This window comes from Drosophila serrata, unplaced genomic scaffold (assembly GCF_035046125.1).
Source record: "Drosophila serrata isolate PLE 108 unplaced genomic scaffold, ASM3504612v1 contig_241, whole genome shotgun sequence".
In the NCBI taxonomy this organism is placed as follows: domain Eukaryota; kingdom Metazoa; phylum Arthropoda; class Insecta; order Diptera; family Drosophilidae; genus Drosophila; species Drosophila serrata.
Genome location: NW_028257139.1, coordinates 1,556,950 through 1,577,854, shown reverse-complemented (window position 1 = coordinate 1,577,854; position 20,905 = coordinate 1,556,950). Strand labels below are relative to the sequence as shown.

At 41.6% G+C, this 20,905-nt stretch overlaps 1 protein-coding gene across 1 annotated transcript; it reads left to right on the top strand.

The window, feature by feature from the left end:
* Positions 1-6,213: 6,213 nt before the first annotated feature.
* On the top strand, positions 6,214-19,995 carry TyrR (Tyramine receptor). Its single transcript, XM_020958422.2, has 6 exons — positions 6,214-6,726; positions 11,527-12,390; positions 14,458-14,560; positions 14,647-14,772; positions 15,563-15,746; positions 17,108-19,995. Exons 2-6 carry the CDS (start codon positions 11,790-11,792, stop codon positions 18,011-18,013), a joined length of 1,920 nt encoding a protein of 639 aa, XP_020814081.2. The 5' UTR covers positions 6,214-6,726; positions 11,527-11,789; the 3' UTR covers positions 18,014-19,995.
* The last annotated feature ends 910 nt before the right edge of the window (positions 19,996-20,905 follow it).

The window sequence follows — 20,905 nt, the reverse complement described above, 5'->3', positions numbered from 1 at the left end:
GGCGTGAGTGCATTGTATTATAATTATTTTAACAATATTAAATGGTATATCTACGTGGGAATAGTTTTTGCAGCTTTCAAGTATCTAAACTATAATTTGAATATTAATTTAACTAGTTTATGTTGGTTGTATCTGTTACCATATAATTTATAATCCATCATTTAATTGCTCTGCGCCGCCATTTAGTTTGGATGGTTCGTGGATTTCGATGCGCGCATATTTAATTATTGCATTCATTTGTAAAAATTAATTATAAATGGGTTTATGTTGTACACGCGGGTATTTTAATCTGTGCTTTAGTCCGTCTGTGTGCTCCCATTTAAATAATTTATTTTAATTAGTGTTTGTCAAAACCGAGCACCACTGCATGGTGCAATGTATTGATTTCAATCCGATTCGGATTACGATAATCCTTGTTACGGCAGGCACATTCACATTGCGTTAGGATAATGCCTTGTGGCATAAACCGAAACCGAAACAGTAACAGGAAAAAGTTGGGCTATTGATTGCTTTGTTTACCTTTGCGGCAACTGCACACACGGCAGCTTTTCCGGGATGGGGAGGATCAGGAGCAAAAGCAGGAGAAGACCGGGGGCGACAGCCGTAAGTAAAATAAAATCAAGCAAATTATGCGTAAAACTCAATTATTCGGGACTTTTAAAACATCCAAACGAACAACAACAAAGGGGAAAACTTGTGCCGTAAGGCATTTACGTAAGTGCTGTTTGGCCATGGAACTCCATGACGGAGGAAGGGCCATCGGAGGGGGCAGGCAGGTATCCGGAGGCGTAGCTGGTCGGTCAGACGGAAGAGACGAGCCTTTATGTGTGCCTCGTCCTCCGCCCTGCTCCACCTCGATGCGCTTGGCCACATGTGTGTGGCAACATGCTGCGTAAATTACGCTGCCATAATACCCTTCCATATGGTCAACTGTTCCGGCTCGCCACATCCATTACTCGGGCATCCGGGAGGAAAAGTTTCGCCCGAGCAAAAGTTGCCAACTTTCGCTCAACTTTCAGTGAACTTAAGGACTTACCGACTCGCAAGAGTATCTGGACTTCTGCTCTCCTTGCTTTCCGTGAGAATCCTCCTTCATACCGCTCCTTGCGCAAAAGAGTGTGTCTGGGACGAAGGTCGTTGTTGGTCTTCGGTGTTTTAACTCCGCATAAGTTCTTAATAAATTTCATTATTACATTTTAAACTTCGTGTGATATTATTTATGGCTGCCATCAGTCGGGCAGTCCGGCAGTCGAATGGATTTTTCAGCCACCAAGTGCGAGGCTCAACCATTTCCCAATCAGGTTGGCATTGGCCTCCCAATTTAAATAGTGGAGCACCTTAAACTGGATAACATATCATATATGTATATATGTAGAGTGTGTACATTCCAAACAGTTGCCAACGGAAGGGCTTAACCTTGTTTGTTTATTCTCCCGGTCATTGAGCTGAGCTCCCGCTAATCCTTTAGTTTTCACCTTGTAATTGCCATTGGATTGCATTTCGCTCAACTTTGTTTCCGTTTAAAGCTATTTGAAAGTCTGGCAGAATTAAAGAAATATCTGAGATCTATAAATATACAAATTTAGCAAAAATTGTACATTTTATATTTACAAATTACTATCATAGAAAGATTTATACTTAAAGTTTAAAATGTTGCTAAACTTGTTGGTAGACACATTCACCTTGCCACATATTTTCTTGCGAATGTTTGGTTATTAAATTGTTTACATCATACTTTAAAATAAAAAGAAATACTAAAACAAAAAAATGATTTAGTGTTGTTATCAATTTTAGGATGGGTATGAGATACCCAATTCTCACAGTCGAGCACACAAGAGTGTTACTTTTATCCTTATTTGTTTCCTATCAAAAATATTTGCGACAAATACTTTTCTATTGGTTTATTACTATTATTCTCAGTCATAAAATTGCATTATTTATATGTATGCTGTGCCTGTTTTAAATTCCAAAAATGTGAGCGGCACCAATAGCTTTTATTTATTTACAAATAGATTATCTCTGTTCATATGCGCATAATTCCCCTCGGGGGTACTCTCGAGTCCGCCTCTCGAGTGCGCTTCCTGTGCCTGACCCTGCCTCGTAATTTCTAATAATGCTAGCTCTGTTTTCGGTTTTACGGTTTTCAGTTTTCTGGTTTTTCCCGTGGTCAGCGCATTTAGTATTTGTGCGGCTTTTGTGGTTATTGTGCGTGGGACACAACAACAGTCGGGGTCTGGGTCTGGTTCTGGGGCCCAAGAGTCATTTGTTCACCGAGCTTCCGTCCCCAGTTTTTGGTTACAGGCCGAAATTGCCATTTTCACCAGTCGGATTTTTGGCAGTTGTAAACTTGATTAACCAATTAATGCCCACCCACTGGCTGGTTGGTAGCGGAATGCGAATGAGGCTGGCACTCGAATTTTCCACAACTATTTATATATGTGTATTTGCATGCAGCGTTCCTCCTCAGGCAACTAAGCTGCCTTCAAAGGTCGGAGTTCTTTGTATGCTTTTTCCACAATTTCCCAACAACGCGCAGTGTAAGCCCGAAATCTGCTTAACGGACAATGGCCGGAAAGTCCGGCCCGGAATGGTCCTGGCAGGATGGCGGGGCTCTCGAAGAGAACAATAAATTGAAAGGAAGATGGCAAAAGTCGAGGGTGCTCGAGAATCAAATTTAAAATATATTTATATATACTTGTGTGTGTTTGTGCCTGGTAACCGTAATCGGAGCACACTCTCTGTCTGCTGCTGGCCTCCCTTTGCTCCTTGCTCCCTGCATCCTGGCGCTCCTGGCGCTGATCCAGTTGACGCGAATAATATTACGCTTATTGATTGAAATTATTAATAGCTTCTGGCCTTTGCCGTCTCTAAGCGTCCACGACATAGCCATACATTAGGGACCCAGCGGGTTCATTCACCTATCAATTAAAAGCAACTTTAACACAGACTGGGAACACAAGAAGAAATAGAAGGTAACCAGAAATTAATCAGACAATATGGGAAATAATATAATTTTGAATGATTTATTTATAAGGTTCCAACCTATGGATCTTTAAGCATTAGATAACACCATTATAGGCTTATTTTACCACAAACATATTTAGTTTGAAGTTCAAATTACTTACGGAATAGAAAGGTTGTTCTTATATCTATAAATTTAACAATAACAGATACATTATTTCAATATTAATTATCCTGAGCAAATAATAAAAAGATATTGAGTAAAATATATTAAACTTGTAATGATTATCCAGTAAAACCATTAAAACATATAAAATTACTTTCCTTCTTTCCAATTTAATGTGGTTTAATACCTTTGTAATTATATGGTCATTTCTTCACGTGTTTAAATGGGATTTTGTCGAGGGTCTGGAAGTGCGATAGAAGCTGGCACATAGGGCTTCCGTCCTGCCATTTCCCCAGACTAATTATGCTGGCGAAATTAAAAGTTTATGACGCTGGCGAACACATGGTGGCCAGGACATTTGGCGACAAATTGTCGTGTCCTGCGAATTTCTCTCGATATGTACATACAGAGATATACATATATGCAACTGAGAGTGTAATGGTTTCCTAATGTCCTCGCGTAATGGTGTCCTAGTGTAGCTGCCAGTGTCATGGACCACAACAAGTGGGGATGCGATTTGTCAGGCAATTACTGAATCCACTGCAAGTGCCTCTAAGACAAATTGTTAAACTCAATTTAGCATTGCCATTGCCAATGCTATTGCCAAGTCTGTTGCATAGAAATGGAAAGTTTTTTGTGCCCCCAAAACTTGTGTTGGTGGAAAACTTTCTGCCACCCCCTTTTAGAAGCCTTGAAGTTTAGAAGGGAAATGGGTGTATCGGGCTGCGTTTTTGGTTGAACGGAAGCGAGTGACGCGCGAGAGACCTTCCTGTCACTGCAAAACTCACTTATGTACGTGCATTTGATAATTAAATGATGTTGCAAAACTTTGCTGAGAAGGATTTTTCGGGTCCTGTGACCCTATACCATTTACACGTTACCCTTTACCCTCACTACCCTCTACCCCTTGACAGATTTGCCCGGTGGTCCCGTTCGGGATAAATGCTTTTGCATAGACACCAATTACGCTACTCTATACGGCCGAGTCACGTACCCGAACCGCACGGATTTCTCGCATTTAATCAATCTAAGTGATGTCCAACCAGTGTTTACCACAGCCCGCCGGTCAGAGCTCAATCTGTTAAGGAGATTACAGGTGGCCCCGAGCTGGATTTTGGCAAATGGTTAACTAAAGTGGCAGGAACAGCCAGCCTCAGCCCCGATGTATGCTGTGGTTTCGTGACATATTTGGAAGAACAAGCCATCCCGCAAACTATGCAACACGAGACAGGACTTTGTTAGGTACATTTATTATTAAGCCTTTGACCAGCTGAAGGAAATGAAAAGAAGTTGTACAAATGTCAAACTTCCAAGTAGTTTTATTTATTAAATTGTAATTGATAAGATTCTTGCAAATGAACGTAATAATATAATTTTTGAACTTTCAACAGCTATCAGAGATACGATTTTATTAAGACTAATTTGTATTCCATTATTTTTAAATTGTATAAAAGTTAAGATATACGGATTTTATTTAAAGTATTTCTAACTTAGTAAGTCCCTTATTACTTTAAATAAATCTTATTGCTGAAACAATTGATTTCTTGTATAATTTATAAAGTTTTTACTTAAAGTTCATCTTACAATTATGAAACCGACATATTGATATCACCTTGTGATTGGTTTTTCGCCAAAATATATACATATGTACATATATATTTTGTAATTTCCCAACCGTTCTTTTGTACGTCAAAAGTATCAATTTATGGTAATCAAGGTTAAGCCTTGCAATGAGTAATGATCGTTGATTACTTTTTTGTTGGTTTGCAAAGTCTAAAAATATAAATTCCTATTTTGTTATCGTCTGATTGATGACCAAAGCAAATTTCCTATAATCCAGTTGCCCATTAAAATCAAACTATTTATGGACGGGAAAATAGGTAAAATCTAAAAATATTCCAGGAGCTATAAATGTCATTCTGGGTTCCTTATATTCTGAATGGGATAAATACTATAGACTAGAAATATTATAAAGCTTGAAAACAATTCACAAAGAAACAAGTTTTCTTTTTTTTGTATAAAGAATAATTGTCAAAAAGCTAATATTTCATATTCCAATGATTAGTTTCAAGATTTTGAGTATTATGCTTAAAGAAAAGGAAATTAGAAAATAATGTACTTTCTTAACTAATTCATAGTTTTGAAACCCAACTCCAATTTAAACTATCTTCTTAAAAAAAAGCAATCGAAAATATTTTAAAAACTTGAGTTCATGCTTTTAATCTTTTTAATTGGCGGTCAGCTTCCACTCGTTCCACTCGGGGATTCCCCTTCGGAAGCTGTCAGGGCGCATGCCTTTGTTTATCCCCCAGAAGCAGGCATAGTGCAATCCAGCTGGGACACGACTGTGTGTGGATCGCATTCACCTTGAACAATGAACCTGTGTGGAAGGCAATCGAATACAACCAAACTTAACCTGCGCCAGCTGTTGACACTACTCATTATGAGGGCGTAGTAAGAGCGTTTGCGAAATCCGTATGGAGACCCATCTGCACGTTATAAAATGTACAAACAATGGCACGGCGCATATATGCAAAGATATATATATATATATATGTATATATTTATATGGATATAGATATAGAGATAGAGCCGACTGTGCACGCTATAATGCTATAACGCTATATCTATGCCTATGTCTATAAGGCTACCATAAAAGTCTTAATTTAGATTTCCTGAGTACCCGCGAAATCGCTTATGTTTTCATTTGGAAATTCTCGTAAAATTCTCGTCGGCACGGGATCTGGATTTGGCGGGGATCGCCGGTGCTCCGTAGCACAGAGCTAGACGACTTGTCCCTCCTCGGCTTAATTAAACATTGTTCGGGGAATTAACTGGGCTTTGCTCCAGCACCAGCATTTGAATATTCAAATTTCGACTGGACGCGGCTGTTTGCACAATTGTTTAAATACAGAAGAAGGCTGGCAGGCAGGCAGGCAGGGCAGGATTACTTACCGCCCGCGCTGCGTTCAAAAAAGTCGCGTGTTTGCGCTCGTTGCCCGCCAACTTGGGATCCACAGTTCACTGGAACTGTGTCCCACTGACAAGCCGGAGGGACAGATACCACGGTCGTGCCACCGACGACCACGATTGCGACGTTGACTCTCCGACCGATTGGAGTCGCATTCGGTCGCGTCAGTTTTCCTCAAGCGCTCAACCAAGGCGGTCGTCCGTCGCACATGAGCTTTTCCATCCGCCGAAGACCGACCGACAGCGTGTGTGTGGGTCTTCAATCATCCGAATCCGAATTCGAATCCGACTCCGGCTCCGATTCCGAGAGCGATTGATCAGCCGCCGGCTTACCTATAACCGATAACGTAAATTTGAATTTTTGCGAGGCGTTCGTCACGCCGGGAAAAAGATATTTGCACGGGGAAAGTGAATCAGTTTGTGCAACTGCAGTAGTACTTTTATAGTGCACTCTACGGAGTCACAGTTTAAACAGTGTGTGCCACTCGAGTGTCGTGAACAACAACAGCAACAGAAGCAACAATAATAGTGGTAGCAATAAATATAATAAGGGCTTTTTGTGTCAATAAAACAATGCCAAGTGTTTTGATATGAAAGCGGAGGACTGTCCGGGAAAGCGATTGCATTAAGTAAGTAAACAGCGCGATGAGGAGCCACTTCAGGTGGAGGAGGGCTCTCGTCCTGCAGACCCTTCACCTTCACCCAGTTCAGAGGAGTCCTGTGCAGGGGTTGGGGGGCCTGTGGCCCGAGGGTAATGGATAAATGCTTTCACGCTAAACACCTCGATGGTACTGCCAAATAAAGAGGACAAATAAGTGCCCGACAGTCTCAATAAATATAGTGACTTGTATTATCTGACTGTTTGTTTGACGTCAGCGTCAGAGGGTCCTTTGGCAGGACCTCCTCCTCCTTCTTTTTTCATCCCACAATCACCCTTTGTTCGCTGAATGCAAATGAAATATTATTTTAGTGCTGCACACACTGCGAATTGCAAATTGCAAATTGCACGTTGCACATTACACATACGCCGTGTTAGCCACAAATGGCAACAAATGTTCAGCGGAAGCCGGATGCTGGTGTGGGTGTAAAAATGCATTTTGAATTGCAATGGAATTTAGCCGTTTTTTTGCTCTCTCTTTCATTTCGTAGGTGTTGGCTGGAAGTGTAAAAAAAGAAAGCCAAACATTCCAAAAAACAAAAAAAAAAACACAAAGCAAATTTCTTGCTAAAAGTCACTTCTGCCGCCGGCCTTGCAATTATATCACTTGAAGTGCCCTCTTTTAGGAATTTTTTCCGGAAAAATCTCTTAATAACGCAAATAAAATGGTGCTTGGTCAATTAAAGCCGAATAAGGTGAAGGCCACCAGCTGTCAAGCAGACAAAAATGCTGGAAAATCTCTAACAAATATGCCATAAAGCGGCAGCATACACATAAAACAATAGAGTCAAGGTTAATAATATTTGTTTAGAGAATACATTTTTATTTTTCTATATTAAATTTATATTTCGCCTGGCTGAAAGCATTTCTTACTCATTGTAATAAAAATAACCATTATAAATTAAATAAAATTTAATTGAAAAAAAAATGTGTACATAAAACAAGAAAGAGAACTAACTTCGGGTTAGCCTAAGTTTATGTACCTGGAAATCGATTAGAAGTAAGCTTAAAATATTCACATTCTTTAAATTCATATTTACCGGTATTTTATAAGATAATTTCATCGAAAAATCTATGTTAAAAAACTTATAACTAAGCCAAGAAAAACATTTATTTTTATTCGTAAAGCCACTTACATAATTTTAACTATACAATCATTAGAGGAAAGTTCATATTTCCATTGCGAAAATCGTGCAATAAGTATTAATGATTCGTTTTATTCCAAAAGATATATCTTTACAGAGGACTCCGAAAATTTTATAGCTTAACATAATGAATAGTTTTGAATTCTTTGAATAAAATTGAGCTGAAAAGAATTTTATATATTTATATTATAATTTTATTCCTCTTTAGTAAAATATTTAATTAAAAAAGGTGAACAAACTATCTAATAGTACTTTTTCTTCACTGTACACAACCAAAAGCCAAGCGTATGTAAATATGTATTCAAAAAGGCACCACTCTTCTCCATTGTTTATCGGGGTGAACTTTTAGTGTGAAATAAATCTTCCGTGGACACCCAGCAAACATCAATGATACGGTTTTATCCAATGCCGGAGATGGTGTGGCTCCTCTGATTGATGACTCTGCCAAAGGCAGCGGAAACATGTGTATAAAGTTAGCTTCGATCAGTAGATGAAAGGATGAGCTATCTACTCAGTGTCAATTAGAAATTCATAATTTTATTCGGCCACACAAAGTCCAATAAAGTAATTGGATTTGGGAACTCAATTTGCAGCCTTTGAACAAATAGTTTATCTCAGCTGAGTGTTTTGGGTTGTCCTAGCCCTTGGAGCTCGCTTCACTCCGGTTCACTTCGGATGAAAGGGTGAAGCTCCTAGCCTGATTGCTTCCATTGTCATGGAAATGGAAGTGGGAATTGGTATGGAAACGCGTGTGGGAGCGGGCCAAGACCCGAGATTAGGAGCTCTTTGGCTCGTGCAAAGTTTGCAATTGAGTTGCGAATTAGATTATCAATCAAAGTGCTCATAAAAACGCCAGGGCTTATCGTGGTCAACGCTGATGGGTTGCCGCCAAAGGCGCGGGCTCCCAGCACCTGATCGCAACTGAAAGGGGGGCTTCTGGCCGGAATCCCGGACGACATTCGGCGGAATGAGTTCATAAATCTATTTTCGGGCCCAAAGCCCCTCAAAATACACTTGATGTCCCGCAATATAGAACTCAAGAACTCTCCAAATACCATATATATTAATAACCAAGACCTCAAGACCGTTATCTGGCAGGATGACACATTCCATCCAGGGCCGATCGATACCTTGCCCCTGGCAGACAGCGACGACCGTAGGCCCTGCATCGTATCCAATTAATCAGTCTCACCTTTGGGTACGTCACCAGGCTAGGTAAATATTTACACATAAACTATAAAGCATAAAAAAGTAAAAGTTCAGCCCCCTCCTCCAATCCGCACCGTCAGCCCCTTCGGCCAGATTGCTATCATGTGAGTGTGATAAGCTCTTTTATGACTATTCCGCGTCAGCATTCAAAGCCCCAGGAAGCATGGTGTCGATGGGATGCCGAACCTGTGAATACCCTTTAAATTGCATGGCTCTAAGCCCACCAAATCGTTGGGATTAAGTATAAATATAACTGACAGTTGGAAAAGTATAAAGTTGCAATTTATTTCAGGGGATTTAAATGCATTTTAAAAAATTTTTCAATCAAAAAAGAAAAGCTGTTTTCATAAATATTCAGCTTATAATTCATGGGAAACTAGTTCCTAGCTGGTAAAATCAATATTTATTTAAATGGCGGACTTTTGTCACTATATAAAATTGTTATGTGAATTTTTTGTCAAACACTTTCGTAAAACTCTTTTAAAAGTCAACTCACAAAGGAAATAATGGAAAAATCACAAAAAGGCAAAGAGGCTCGGGTTCATACACCGCTGCGATCTAAAAAATTGATTGAAACAAATAGATAATTAAAAGAGAAAAAGTGATTAACCTGCAGTCATATAAAGGAGGGTTGACAAAAGCAATAAACTTCAGTAAATCTTTATGTATGCATATGTATATCAATGCAAATAAATCATTAAAAATACAATTTAACTTTTACTTTATTTAAATTGTTGAAATTTGTTAACATGGAAAGAAGACAAAATAAATAAAGTAACTTTGTTATAACTTCAACTGCAATGTTTGGTTTTGCTCCCCACATTTCTTGAGAAACTTGCAGTCCTTCTTGTGGCATTTAATGTATGTGCATTTGTGGGCTGAAGGACTAAGCTAATATCCCTCTTGAATATGCAAATTGTTCTTGCTAAATAATTCCCTCTTTTTTTGGGTGCCTGCGGCATTCTGTAGAGCTGTGGAGCTGATATCCATTCCGATTCCGAAGCTCTGATTCTGTTCACTTCTCGCCTTGCCCACCGCCACCTTGTCTATTGCGATATCAGTTTTAATTTGCTTATCGCACCCGCACACACAGTCGAAACACACACTCACAACCAAATAGAAGCACTCACAAGGAGTTGTCGCTATCAACAGCAGGCCACCACTATCGGCCGGTAAATAAATAATGCTTAATGCCAAATTATTGTCAACAGAAGTGGCAAGAAGTGTCGAACAGCCAGCGACTTGCCATTCGGTCTGCCATTTGGTGGCACTCAGTCAACAACAGTCATTCGCGACGCGACATTCCGGCGGGAAAATAACCAATACCCGAACGCACCAACGTTGCGTATACGTAATATTGGCCCATGGCTATACATAATTTGTGCGAAAATCTAATAAAGCTGCCGTCGATTATCAATCTTATCGTCGTCGTATTTCACGTGGAATACACTCTAGTGGAAAATCGTAAATGGTGTGGAAAAGTTTCGCTGATGAATTGTCATTCATTGTGGTTTATCCCCAAAAGATCCACTTGCAGCAAGTGTGAACTATAAATAATTCGAAACCAATTTCATTCACTGGGTTAAATTCGCAACCAATTTAATGGTTTTATATTCCGACTTGTTGTAAATACTATACAAATAAAAGCTTTGTGTGGATTATTTGACCATTTCGTTGTGTATTACACAAAATTTTTTCGTGTAAGTAGTTTTCCCCAAAAGAAACTCATTTTCTTTGTCCGAGTGGAATTTATTGTTAATTAAATTGTAATAATATTCGCATCATTTGCACCTATATTGAGCGAAATTTTAACTTTGTTGCACACGAATTATATTTCTTGTTTTGTTTTTATAAAAATTACAGCTAAAAATACTAAATGTTATTATAAGCAAAAATATAAATATGAAGCTTGAAATATAAAAGAATTTGGCTCAGTTTTCTCTAATTTTTTCTATATAGTTGGGATTCACAATAAAAATAAGTTTTCAATGATTCAGTGGATATGCATTAATAATTTATTTATTTTATTAAGTGTCTTAGAATTTATAATCCCTTCAAGTTTTTATTTCTTGATTTATATAAGGGAAAATATTAATAAAAGTAATGATGAAGCTTTTCTAAGTTATTCCTAAACTAATTTAATTGCCCCACATGACTTATAACTATCAGAAAATGAAACAAAAATATTTCTGAAAACATATATTTAAAATACGGAGTAATTAAGTGTAAAACTAACCAAAAACTGAGTTTCTCCAAGCTCTGGCATAATTTTTATGTAAATTCAATTTACTAACATCAAGATACCTTAAATTTTTCTCTTTATAACTTTCTTACGATTGCATTAAAGATTTCCATAGATTTTCCTCTAAGTGCCTGAATTACTCCCTAACTATCGTTGCTCTTTCGTTTGATTGCAGCTGACCGACCGAGCGAGCAGCGAAGCCATCAGACAGCAATTCGATAAAATGACAGCAGTTGGGCCGTGCCAGTTGCCCACCAGTTCCGCTTCCACCACAGCTTCCATCTCCGTCTCCAGTGCCACAGCCAGCGCCAGTGACCAGCTCCAAGGATATGCGAAGGGTGTGCGTGCCCCGACCGCCGAGTAGGGCTTAGTTGGGCAGGCCCAGAACAGGACAGCAGCCGGAGATAGCTCCTCTCTGCGGACGCAACCGGCCGATCCATGGCTGTCAACATGCAGCTGAATAATTTAAGCGCCTTTTATCCATCGCTCATGTATGTGGCGGCCTCCTCCCTCGCCGCAGGCGGCCAGGGACTGGGCCTGGCAGGATCGGGGCTGCCGGAGAACATATCCATCGTTTACGAGGACCTGCTGAGTGCGGCGAATGGAACGGGTGGGGCAATGGGAGCGACAGCTGGCACGAGGGCCGGAGCAGGAGGCGCAACGGGATTGAATGTCGTCCTGCCACAGGGTGGCCCAAATGAGACCGTTGGCGGCGGAGCATCGGATGCAGTGGATGCTCTGACGGAAGCCGGTCCCACCGTTGCCGTGACCACATTTAATTATTACAACGAGTCCGCGGCAGCAGCGGAATGGTCGCACTTCTACGACTTGGTGCTCTCCTGGCAGGGCATCTGCCTGATTGCCGTTTTCGCCACCTTCATCGTGGTGACCGTCATCGGCAACACCCTGGTGATTCTCGCCATCCTGACCACACGTCGTCTGCGCACCATTACCAACTGTTTTGTGATGAGCCTGGCTGTCGCCGACCTGCTCGTGGGCATATTCGTAATGCCACCCGCCGTCGCAGTACATCTCATAGGTGAGTTTCCCTCCCCAAGTTGGTGTGTGCTTCGAGAGCTCCTTAGGGTTCTACGCCGCGCCAGGGCCATTAAAGTGCTTCCGTGAAAGTAGGCGGCGTTTGCTGGGCTTTTCGCGTGATTAGAAGATGAAGATGCCATTCCGGTAAATCCCTCAAAAAATTGCTAACAAAAGCTGTGCGCCCAACGCCAAGCTAAAAGCACACAGCGAGAAAAAATTGTGCACTAACTGTGGGTTGCCAAGCGAAACTTTTAATTTTCTTAAATTGTATACTGTACATTCTTTCAATTGAATGAATAAAGAAATCCTTAAAAACAAGAAAGGAATCTAACTTGGCAATTTTAGCGATGTAACCCCTTAAATTTTGAAAAAGTTTTGAAAATTGTATTTCTCTACCGGACATGGCTTGATCGATTCAGATTTTAATGCTGATCAATAATATACATATATGGTTTATAGGGTCGGAAATTACTCTTTCAGTGCAAAGCAAGCTTCTGACTGAAATTATAATATCCTGCGAGGGTACAAATAAATACGTAGAATTTTCAGATATATATATTAATTCTCTTGTTAGAAATATTTTTCGATATTTTAAATTGTAGTACATTGTTATTCCAGATATGATAACACGAGCGATATTTTTTTCAACAAATTCTTAGTTTTGCAAGACCTTTTATAGAAATTAGATCCTAAAGCATTTCATTAAATAGTAATTCTTCAATACACATAAATATGTATATAATTATTTAATAAATATTGTTTATATTGGTGAATTTTTTTTTTTTAATTTCGAGTGTAATGTAACAAAGTAGCACGAATAGAAATAAGAGCACGAACGCGAACAGGAAGAGGCGGGGCCATGCCGGCATATTTATGTAAATGCTGCTAGCTGGAATATTTGCGAGTATGTATCTCTCTCGCCTTATGGATTTGTATTCTTTGAACCGAAAGAATTTCTTTCATTTTTCGCCTTCGCTTTCATGCGATTTCCTCGACTGCAGGAAAAAAATACAGGAAAAATAAGTGAAGGCAAAAAAAGTAACGAACAGCCTAAAAACGGGGCACAGCATTCCCGAGCCCCAACTTTGTGGCATTCTTTAAAGGCAAACGGCATGTCGAAAGTTTGTCATAATCATCCGACCCGTTGGCAAATCGGAAAATGTCCAAAAAAAGCAAAAAATCTCTTTGGAAAATAGTTGGTTTCTCGTTGGTTAGTTCTGCCCTCTGAATGGGAAATGGGCCAAGCCTGAACAGACGTATTATCTAGGCTCCAACCGGCTCCTATTAACCGAAAGTTCTTTGTATTCTTCAGTTTTCGGTAAATTAAAAACCACTTCAGATTTGTAAAACTTTTTTCTGGGTAAATCCCAATCCAATCCTTATTATGCCTGCCCGCTCCAAAGGTAAACAATTTAAGGAGTCTCAGCGCAAACTTAACGATGTTGTTTTTTCAGAAAGTTTTCATTACAAAGTTGGCTCGTAACCAGGATTTGTCATTAACAAGTCGTATTTCTGTATTAATTACCAAGTACTTAGCTCCATATTGGACTGTTCGAATTTCTAATCTTGAAACAGGAACCAAGAAAACCATGTGCCAAACTGCATCCTTAATGTTAACTAGACCAGGCCAATTTTCGTCCATAATGAGCTGGCTGTTTTCTGGCCTTTGGGTCCTTGGGCCTGCCTCAAAAACAACTTTTCATTTTGGCGCTCGGAGACCATTTTGAGGGGCACTTGATTAAAAAATTAATCGGTTGACAGGCCGCAGACGAGGAGAAACGGCTCAAAGTTCCCACAAATTCAATGCAGGAGACGGCAAGAGTTGAGCTGAGAGACTGGGCCAAACCACTAACGGGGCTTATGTGCATAGGGTCAGGTTCGGTGATGACCAGGTCGACAAAACGTTGGCCCAAAATTTCCACAACTGGCCCATTTAATTGGCCTTAGGTGAGGCATTTGGGTGAAAGCTGCCACGGCAAAATGTTGCTAATCAAATTGACTTTGGACCGGAATTTTAAGTTGCCGACAAAAGCTGGCGAAAGTTTTTAATTTGGTATTTTGATTGCAGGCTCGTGGCAACTCGGCTGGGTGCTCTGCGACATTTGGATCTCCCTCGACGTGCTCCTCTGCACGGCCTCCATACTCAGCCTGTGCGCCATCAGCGTGGACAGGTGAGAGCAGCGTGACGGTGTCCCTTTCGCAACCACCAGTATTCCCCCAAATCGTAAATCTTTGCATCTCCGCATCCATCCGACAGGTACTTGGCCGTGACCAGGCCGCTCACGTACTCCCGTAAACGGCGCTCGAAACGTTTGGCCCTAATCATGATCCTAATCGTCTGGCTGCTGGCCCTGGCCATCACCTGTCCCCCCATTCTGGGCTGGTAAGTGCACTCACACAAAAGTTTTCGAGTTCATTTGCACTTTATTTAAACTGAACTCTACAAATACAAAGGCTTAAAAGGCTTAAAAACACTTTGAGAACGAAAGGAATTCAGCAAAATTAAAGTTTTTGGTAGTGTAAAATAAAATTATTTTAGGGAAACTTATAAGGCAGTCCTTAATAAGAGCTGAATGAATATTAAACTCTGTAAAATATATATATGTATAAATTCTTAAGCACCATGATTATGTTTCAGTGCATGCAAATTCGTGACTTTTGACAAGAAACTCCTGATTTTCAACGAAATAAAAGGGAAATGCTCAATTAGTTGGCCATCATCATGGCTTGATGTCCATTTAAGTGTCAAAAGTCTTTGTAAGGAAATTCCTTAATTTAATTGAAAGTCTTAAAGACCTTAAAATGTTGTCAAATGCGAGCAGATAAAACGAATTTAAGTAGGTGTCTATTGTATCACTTAAAGACCTTAAAATATCTCAGAGAGTGACATCATAAAGCGATGACACTAATTTGAGGGTCCATTTGAGGGCTCTGTAAGGAATTTCGGACAAATTTATTTGAAAAGCATGCAAATTCAAGTTCCTCTGGCAGTCCTGAGTCCTGAGTCTGAATGCCAAACTCCCAGCTGAACAAACCAAATATAATTAGGTGGCAATTGCCTCAGCTCGGTGCCCTCTGTGCACCAGCGGAAGCGAATAATTGAGGGCTTCCTGCATTAGTCGACTTTTGTTGTAATTAATTGTATCTTGTGCTCATTTCCTGCCCTTTTGCAGGTACGAGCCAGGACGCAGGGATCTGCGCGAGTGCCGTTACAACCAAAACGAGGGCTACGTCATCTTCTCGGCCATGGGATCCTTTTTTATACCAATGGCAGTCATGATTTATGTGTATGCAAGAATTTCCTGTGTCATTGCATCCAGGCACGACAATATGACCGACATAAGTGTTCACAACAAGGTAAGCACCGTCACCACCCACCACCTCCTCCTGACGCCTTTAGTAAAACCAACAAAATGCACAAATACGGAATATGGAATATGGTGCGAGTGCTAGTGCTGCAGCTGCAAACAGTCCAGCTAGCTGGCCCAAAGTCATCTCTATTCCGGTCCCCTTTACCCCACCCACTTGAGTCCACTGCACTGCACACACACACTGCACACACCCACTGCCACTGCCACTGCCACAGCCACTCCTCCTCATCATCCTCGGCGGCTTAAAGGCCACTCCACGTACGGCACAAACTGCGGCACGTTTGTTTCATAATTCCCAAACGCTAGAAGCTTACACAGATTTAAATGCCAAATACCCTGCCCTCGGATGTGGGTATGTCCCCACTTCCGTTTGTCCGGTAACAGCCGTTGCTTTAATGTTTGCCATAATGAAAGTTTCCCACTATAACTTTGCCGCTTTATGCAGCCATTAAGCCCAACTTGCCACCATTGATTCCTCGGGTCGAGTTTTAGGGCACCTAACATATAGTATATGGGCATCGTTTACCTGTTAGTATATGTAGTACCCTGCCTCGTTAAGGTGCCCTTTCCTGGCCTGTTTCACACAAATATTTAACAATTTTTACATATAAAATATTCGTAAGGATGCTACACAGTTTACATGTAAGGGTATTTAAACCAATGGCTTACTTAACTTACTCTACTCAAAAATGTCAAACAAACATTAAAGCAAATATATAAATGTGTGTGCATGTGGCATGTTGTGCAAAAGTTTAAAGTGTAATGCAAGCTTTAAATTCAATGCAACTATTGTTTAACAATTGTAACATTTGTTATTAAATCTGAATGCTCTGTAGAAGTTGTACAAGGAAACCACTTTGTTTATGGAATAAAAGCAAGGTTATTATTACAACTTTTAAAAGCAGTAAAAGCTTTCAAAAATCCTTGAATTTTTAAGCAAGTTTTAATAGTATAATAGTATAATTTCAATATTATTCGAAAATTTCGTTTTTCTATTGAGCAAAATATGTTTCTAGATACCATATCGAAATGTTCCTCTCGATAGTTTCCTCTAGTTTCTCTTTCTTCGTAAACATATTTCAAGTATCCTCTATATAGGAAGAATATATTTTAAATATTCTGTTTTAAAACAAAACCCCTAAACTTATTTAATCAGTGACTAAATCTATACCCTCCCAAGACAGTTTAACTGCGTAATGTGTACTTATACACCTTCGACATCTCGTGACCACCACTATACCCTTCCCATTCAACGCTCCAGCACTTAACTTTTACCGCACATTGACTTCACCTAAGTTATTTATCATCCGCATTGACTTACCCGCCTTGTGCACTTTGCGTGTCTAGAAATTCAAGCGCTACACGGCGGCGGACGTGGAGAACGAGCTGTCGGAGCAGGAGCAGCACAGCTCAGTGGGCCAGCGACAGAGGCAAGCCACATCCCGCACCTTCTCCAACCAGACGATAGCCAAGGAGCTGCACGAAATGATGCTGAGCGACAGCGACAACTGTGCTGCTCCACCAGTGACTGGAGGAGGAGGAGGAGCTTCAGGCGGAGGTGGTACTACAGGCACTGCGGAATCCTCCGCAGGCGCCCACTGTCAATCGCTGCTGGCGCTTCCCCCCGGCGGCGGCGGCAAGAATGGGTGCTACGAGCTGACACGACCTTCATCGCTGAAACGAACGTCCACGGCCTCGACGACCATTACCACAATGACAAGTGGCATCGGGCCGGGCAGCAGTCTCCTGGATACCCAGTGGCAGGCCCAGTCTGCAGGCCAGGCGCCCCGCCCCCACAGCTTCCGGCACTCGCGGGCCCATCACCATCATCCGCACTATCATCACCAGAGCGGGGTGACCGCAACATCGGCGAGTGGTGCCGGAACAGGAGGTGGTGCCAACACCACCACCACCACCAACACCAAGTCACTGTCCAACCGGATTACGTCGCTGAAGAAGGAGAACAAGACGACCCAGACACTGAGCATTGTGGTGGGCGGCTTCATCGCCTGCTGGCTGCCCTTCTTCGTCAACTATCTGATCACTCCCTTTCTGGCGGAGCACCAGGCCAGTCATATGCTGGCCAAGGCACTCACATGGCTGGGATGGTTCAACAGCGCCATCAATCCTTTCATCTACGCCTTCTACAGCGTAGACTTCCGGGCGGCCTTCTGGCGCCTCACCTGCAAGCGCTTCTTCAGCTCTGGCCAGAAGCCGCAGTTCCCCACGAACACCATGTCCATCAGGCGATAGAGGAGCAGAGGGAGGAACGAGAGAGGCCTCAACCCGTCAAGCGTCAAGCCAGCGCCTAACGTATTATTAACATATTCATTAACTCTAGGTGTGGTTCGTAATTGCACCACAAGTCAGTCACCTGATCCAACCACCTCACCACCTCACTTCCTGGCCATATGTGTATAATTGTTCTCTAGTTACTCCTGTAATTTATTTAATCGTCAGGGTTTGCTTCCAATTCAGGATCATTTCGCCATTTAAGAAAGACGACCAACACCCACTGGCCATTCCACTGATTACGTTTGACCTTTGAAAGCAGGAGGACCTAACTCCGTACAGTAGAGATTCTGATAAACTGAAAAGGTTTCTAGGACTTAATTTAAGCAGTAACATTTTAAAGAGTACATAAGGGGTAGTATCCTTTAATGGTTTGATTTTATTGTACAAACGATTCAGATCTAGTTAGCAAAAATGTTATAAACATGTCTAGGGAATCACTATCTCAGAACTATTTACAGGAGTGCAAGTCCTTTTTTTAGGAAAGCTCCTCTGTCTGCAGGTATATGCGACTGCAGGTCACGAGTTCAAGGTATTTCTGCAGCCAGCATTTTTGCATGCGGAACCCAAACTCGATGTGGAAAATCTGATACGCGGCAGCACGTATCGATTTAGTAATTTCCGCGAGACTTTTCCGCTCGGCAGGCGGCGCCGCCTTTGCTGCCTCTCAACTTGCAACATTCGTTTGCCTCGAGTCGGGGCAAAAAGGCAAAATGTGGCTCAGACAGAGCCCGGCCAAGCCAACGGCATAGACAGTTTAGATGGATGAGAAAACTTGTTTATATGGCTCACCGAAATTGCGCACATTTCTCATACTCTAATATTCAGTGGCGTGCTGGGTCACCTTTTCCGCAAAAAAGGGGACCCCCCAACAAAAAAACAAAAACGTGAATGCCAGCGAATCGTGAATTCCCTTTTTGCCAACTTTACGAGGCAACTAACTCGTCCTATCGGAATTGAATTTAGTGCTGGATTGTTATATATATCATAGCCGATATCAAGGCGCCATAAATTCAACAGATACGAGTTGATTGATTTAGGACTTTCTGTTGGAAGGACTTACTCGAATCAGTGGAAACCACTGGGTGGATTAGGTCAGGCATTAGCTTTTAGCTTTATTGGAATGCCAGTTAAAAAAACAGTTACTGTGATTTAGTTAATAGTAGAAGTCATCCAGGCTTCTTAAGCAGTTTTCCCTTAGCCTTAACAGAGTGTCTGACAGTGTGTATGCAAGAGAATGAGTTTGTGTGTGAAAAAGCTTGTGTGAATGGGTTGAAAATATACCAAATAATTTTAGGCATAATTTATTCATGCCATCGGCAGCTTAGCTAACCCCAGGACCTAGAGCAGCAGTAGGGCAAAGTTTCGTGTTGTATCAAGCAATCTACTTTTAACTCCATCCCAGCCACCTCCATGCCCTCATCTCTCCATTTGGCGACGGTGTGAAGTCATAAACGCAATCAAGCAATGCTACGACATAGAGATTAAGTCAGACGACCGCTCATCAGCATACGTACATGTACTCTACTGTACTGTACTGTTCTGTTCTTTACTGTATTCATCCTCATCTCCATATCCATTGCCATTCCCCCGGCATGGCATCTCATCTCATAGCCCGTCAGTTCCTTCAATCCTTCTGAATTTCAGCTCACATGTCAGGCCTAACAAGTCAAACAGATGCTCCGGGTGAGAACGCTTCCGACCCGTCGAAAGCAAACACATACACACGGCGGATGGAGCTCCTTGCCGTCACCCATCTATCATCTCAAAAGCAAGAGAATCTCTCAGCCTCAGTCTCAGTCTCAGACTCATCGGCATGAGCTTTTGGCTTGTAATATCATATACATAATCCGCATAATCTGCATATATATTAATAGTTATGTGTATGTACGAACAGCATTTTTTGGAACCGAACAAATAAATAGACAAATCGAAAAGACAAATTTCCCCTCCAGCCAGAGGGGTGAGAGAGTGTTGTTATTTAAGCGCCTTTTCCACTTTAAGGTGGGCCCGGGTCCTCCAATGAGACCGGGTCAGGAGCAAAAACAATGGTTAGTGCGGGGAGCGTGAATTATTGATCAGTCTCAAAATTGAATTCACAACCAAACTGCAGATATATACTCTGTGTACTTCGCCCCCGATGTGTGTCTGTACTTGTGTTTATTTATATTTAACCAGGAGCCAGTCAGTTGGAGAATTCGAAGGAAAACCCCCGGAAAAAAACCCAAATAAAAAAGAACCAAGCTGACTGCTGCACGGTTAGAAAGCAAAGTTGTGTTTGGTGCGGAAAATAACCATAAATACGGAGGAGCTAACCCCGCAAACCCAACTGGCTCTGGCACTGGCTGCTCTCCCCCCATGAATATTTCATTGGAGCTGCCGCCACATCCAGTTCCCCGGAGGGGAAGCCCCATCTGAGCATCCTCTAAATGGAGTTTTAAGACTCTAATTGAGCCCGCGCCCAACTTGGATAACATTAATTGATCGGCTCTGCTTCCGCTGAGTAAGAAACCAAACTTGCCCGGGATCCCAGGTTCCCGGGTTACCCGGGACTTCCCCCACATTCCGATTGCGATGCAGAGTGGGCGGCACTTGAGGCGACTCACACGCCCCGCCCACACACCAGACACCCACGGTCACACGCCCAAAACGCCCAAGACAAGCCACCAAGTTGGCGACGCAAAACAAAAGAAGCCGAAATAAAACCAAAGTTCATTCGAAAAACATTTGCAGGGCATTTGTCATGGCAAAAGAGGTTGCGGAACTTTTGCCTGTCTCGAGCACTTGTTAAATGCTCGAAAATATCGATGTTTTTGTTTTTGTTTCCGTTTTCCTTTTTATTTTTGTATTTTT